The following is a 4,970-nucleotide window of genomic DNA, read 5'->3' on the forward strand; positions in this document are numbered from 1 at the left end:
CCTAGTGGGTTTCCACCACCCCGAATTGTCCCCTACCCGAGACCTACACAGCGAACCCTGTGTCGGGTGTCTTGAGGACACAAATTTTTTCCCATCTCAGTCCTAAAGATCACTTGCACGGTGGCCCAGGCAGAGATCCGCCTCGCCTGCTCGCGGCCCCACGACAGGGCAACTGCGCCCCCTGGTGTCCATCGCCCGCAAGCGGAGGGAGGTGTGTCGGCTTCAGGTCCTGTTTTGACTGTTCTGTCAAAGATGCAGCCCAACCTCAACGCAAGTAAGTTAAAGATGTGCAAAGTCTGATCACGACCACAGCCTGGGGGACGGCCACCCGCTCACACTGCCGCCCACCGGACCTGGCTCGCCCGGAACCGGCTGCCCAACGGAAACGGGTAAGACAGCGTCTCCCGGCGACAAAAGCGCCTTCCGCTGGAAGCAGGGCTTCCACTGGAGGGATCCAGGCGGCAAACGTGGGCTCGCCCATGCACGGGGCTGCTCGGCGCAGCTGTGTTTGTGACAGCCGGATGCCGGCTGACAGCGCATCCGCAGGGGGCAGGTGCCCCGACCCCTGCTGCTGGGAACACCCCACAGCACCTGGAAGATGAGGGAATCTGTACAGCGTGCTCTGGCGGCATCGCACACACAATCGAGCACGGGAGCCCAGACGCCTGTCGGCGGATGGACGGACACACAAACGTGGAACATGCGTGCAACGGCACATTATTCAGCTTCCAAAGGAAGGGCATCGGACACATGCCAGCCCGTGGGTGAACTGGAGGCATTAGGCGCAGTGAAGTGAGCCAGTCACAAAGGACAAACACCGAGTGGTCCCCCTTCTGTGAGGTCCCCGGAGGGGCTGGGGGAGGGGGCCGGGGACTGAGTGTTTAACGGATGCAGTGCTTCATTTTGGGAAGATGACAAATCTCTGGAGGTGGAGGTGGTGATGGTTGTACAGCAGTGTCAGTGTCCCCGGTGTCACTAAACCGTAACTTAAACATGGTTAAAGTGGTCGATTCTATGTTATGTGTATTTTACTACAGTTTTTTCGATGAGGATGCTTTCTATGTCGTGATACCGAAATATGTCCAAGTTATTACCAAAAAAATAAGGTGGAGAACAATGTGTGTTTGTGGCAGAACAGGGGAAGCACAGCACAGCTGCCTGCTCCTTCACAGGTCTCAGGGCCCCACAGGAAGCCGGCGCCGTGGCCGCTGCAGGTGAGGGCCACGGGGGGCTGGCCCGGAGCCAGCAGGGGCTTCTCACCTTGGGGTTTTGAAACATGAGGATGCATTGCCACACAGAAAGTCATTAATTCAAAAGCAAACACAAAGGATAAAGCCAAGGGAACCCCTGTGTGTGTGCTGGCCGCAGTCACTCTGCCGGAAATTCAGGGGCCCGGGACCTGGAGTGGACACTGAGTCTCCCCACGGGTTTACGACAAGCTCTGCCAGTCCCACGTGTTTATGGAAGGAAACACAAATTCGGCTCCTTTTGTTGAGATCAGGTTAATGGCTTCCCGGGGAGGGCTCACAGGAACCCATCGCGTGTCATCGCGGCAGGCGGGCCGGACCCGTCACGTCCCTGTGCCCCACGTCCCACCCTCTGGGGCCCCGCTGTGTCTAAGGGCCCGCAGGGAGACGGACTCTGCCTTCTTCTCGTGCCCCGCTGAGGACTGAGGTGTGGATGGCTTCCCTCAGACCGTGGCAGGGTGTTCGGTGTCATAAAATCACAGAATTAGGGTCTGAGAAGGAACCTCGGGGATCAACAAGTTTAGTCCATTCACAGACCAACGAAGCGAGGCCCGGATGAAGGGAGCGGCTTTCTCGGAGCCTCTCAGCTGGTGGCACCCCGGCCAGGCCACTCTCACACCCCCAGGCCTGCTGGCTCAGTGTGTCTAATCCCGACAAAGTCCGAAGAGGCAGGCACACGTATTGTCCCTATTCTGTCAACGGGGACACTCACCTGAGCAACTGACTCTGTCGCCCACAGCCTGCCAGTCTTTTCACGTGGAGCCAGGACTAATTCCCTAATTCCTCGGGCAGGGGGCCTATGGGAGGTGTCCAGAGACAAGGACAAGGCCCCACGCTTTCATTCACCCAACCCCTCCCACGGACGTCCAGCCACCTCCAATGGGTGAGAAGCCACAGCCCGACAGGGAACCACGGGCCCCTCCTAAACCCCGTCCCTCAGGCCCAGACCTCCCCCTTCCATGTCCTTTACCTCCGTGTCCAACCCGTGAACAAAGCCTGGCGCCTCCACCCCCACACATGTCCTAGACCCCTCCGCTTCGCCCCACCTCCCAGCCTCCGCCCTGGTCAAGCCGGGCAGCCCCCCGTGTCAGCCCCCAGCCCAGCCCCTCCTGCCCACTCACCCCCAACACTCAGCATCGCTTCTTTAAAAAACAGCTTTATTGAGGTACAATCCACACACCATATAGTTCACTCTTTCAAGGTGTACAAGTAAGTGTTTGGAGAGGATTCACAGAACAGTACATCCACCAGCACTGTTACATTCTAGAACATTCTCATCACCCCAGAGAGGACCCCACACCATCAGCAGTGACTCCCCACACTCCCCTCCCCTGGCCCTGGCCCCCACCAATCCACTTCCTGTCCGTCTGGATTTGTCTGTCCTGAATAGTTCATAGAAATGGAATCGTACAGTACATGGTCCTGTGTGCCTGGCTTATTTCTCTGGGCCCCGTGTCCTCAAGGCTCACCCATGCGGTGCGTGGCGTGTGTCAGAGTCCCTCCTCTTTGTGGCTGGCCACTATCCCACCGCGCGGAGGACCAAGCGTGCTCCTCCGTCCACCCGCTGACGGGCGTTGGCTCGTGTCCAGCTTTGGCTGCTGTGGATGGTGCTCCTGGGAACGTTTGTGCCCGAGTAGGTGTTAAGCCCATAGCTGCCACCGACATACGCCACGCTGGAGACTTTTAAAAATAAATCAGGTCTCAGTTCTCTTGTTGTTCAGACTCCCCGGAGGCACGTTTCCATTTTAGAATGACAATCTCGGTGTCCCAGCCCTCCTGACCGTGACCGGGGGCCAAGCACCTTGCCACACGCAGCCAGCCTCACCTGGCCCTCTGGCCCACCGGGCCCCGCCCAGGGCTGTGCCCCACACTAGCCAAGTACCTCCCCCTCAGCCTTTGCTGTTCCCTCACAGGGACTGTCCACTCCTGCTCTACAGCTGTCAAGTCTCAGCTCAAATGCCGTGCCCCCGAGTGTCCTTCCCTGGTCATCTTAGCTGCAGAGGTCCCCCTCCCACGCCCGCGGCCCCTCCAGGAGCTCACGCATTCCCGTCACGGCTCTGGCACAGTCGAAATTTTCTCGTTTTCTCTCTGACCCTGAATGTGGGCTCCTTGAGGGCAGGGACCTGCCCTCGCTCACCCTGGGGTCCTTAGTGCCTCTAGCAATGTCCAGTTCTTAGGAAGCTCTCAGTGAACAGAAGCAGAAGACAGAGTGATGAGAAGCTCGTGTCCTACGAGGTGGCTGTCAAGCGGGCAGGGGTCACCGGGACACCAGTCGCCAGGTAGAGCTATCATTGCCATGGAGAAACTGGTCTTTAATTCAGTTCGCAAAGCCTCGCGTGGCAAACGCCCTGCATCTGTTACCTATTGTCACTGTCAAGGCTGCGTAACGAACCACCCCAAAACCACAGCCCTTGAATTAGCTCATGAGTCTGGCCCGGCGGGGGCCCGTCCCCTCGCGGCTGGGTGGCCTCGCACGTCTGCCGTCGGTGAGGTGAACACCATTGTCCTGGGCCCTATGTTCCCGCAGGGCGGCCGGCATGTTGGCGGTTCCGGGAGAGGACGTGTGACGTCCCCAGAGGTCTAGGCTTGGAACAGCACCGCCATCCTGTCTGCCACATTCTACCGCTTAAAGCGATTCTCCTGGACTCTCCTAACTCGGGGAGCAGGAATCGGAACCCCTCTGGGTAGCAGGCGCTGCTGGTCCCTTTTGTCAGGGGCGTAGAATGAGTGAGTTTGCAAACGACATCCCGCCTGTGACTCCACCTGGAGCAGCTGGAGAGGCCCGGCCGAGGCCGATGGTCCTCGGCCCGGAGCCGTGGGCCTCGACAGACAGGACATTCACGAGCCCCGGACACGCCATGTGAAACTCCACCTTTCAGACCAAAGCCTCATGCAGAATCAGAAGGGGGTGCACGGCCCAAAAGTTTAAAACCCACCAGCACCCACGCCACCTCCACCCAGCTCCCCGCTCTTGCCTGAGCCCTGCCAGACACCCCCCAACACGCGGGGGCTCCTCAGACACTCACTCGTCATCACGGCCCCCTCCACCTGGGCTGCGTTTTTCCAGGCGAGGGCTGCTCGCCTGATGTCACACGCATGCCGACAGGAAGTGGGGCGGTCTCAGGGAGGGTGCACACGCCTCTGGGGGAGCTCGGGTAGACGGGCCGGGCAGGGCCTGCCTCAGTCTCTGTGGCCGAGAGCCAGGGCGTTCGCTGCAGGTGGCTCACCGTGCACGCCGAGGTCGTCGTGGAGACGAGGCCTCTGAAGGGGAAAGCGGGCTGAGGAAACACGCAGAGGTTGGGTTCCCCTCGCCCGGCCCCTCGGCAGGCTGCTCGGAGTGCGGACGGGCGGCTGTCTCGGGCTCCACGCCGTCGCAGGGCAGCAGGCGTATGGAGTGGCACCTTCCATCTGCGGGGGGTGTGCAACTCAGTCATGTGACTGTTGCAGTCGCCCTTAGGGATAGAGTAAGGGGTGTCAGAGTTTCCAAAATAAAACTCCATGTGACCGCATTCTGACCCTGTAACTTAAATAAGACGTCCCTATGAGACCTGGAGAGGCTTTTGAGACGGGTGTGACCTCGAAGAGCTTCATTTGTCCAGACCCTGGAGTGGCCAGCACGCAGGCCAACGGGCCAGGCAGAGGCCACCCCAAGGTGGGGACGGCACCAGAGACGGGGACTCAGGCCTGGCACACGGACGCCGATGGAGACTGAAGGATAGTACG

At 59.8% G+C, this 4,970-nt stretch overlaps 1 protein-coding gene across 1 annotated transcript in view; it reads left to right on the plus strand.

Annotated features, from left to right (window-relative positions):
• Positions 1-4,970, plus strand: part of U2AF1 (U2 small nuclear RNA auxiliary factor 1) — a 26,832-nt gene that overhangs the window by 4,462 nt on the left and 17,400 nt on the right. Inside the window, exons 3-4 of the mRNA XM_023523176.1 lie at positions 101-274; positions 2,040-2,130. Of these exons, the coding sequence (XP_023378944.1) occupies positions 101-274; positions 2,040-2,130 (265 nt within the window). The remainder of the gene's footprint in view (positions 1-100; positions 275-2,039; positions 2,131-4,970) is intronic.

Source organism: Pteropus vampyrus, unplaced genomic scaffold, assembly GCF_000151845.1.
Source record: "Pteropus vampyrus isolate Shadow unplaced genomic scaffold, Pvam_2.0 Scaffold380, whole genome shotgun sequence".
Classification (NCBI taxonomy): domain Eukaryota; kingdom Metazoa; phylum Chordata; class Mammalia; order Chiroptera; family Pteropodidae; genus Pteropus; species Pteropus vampyrus.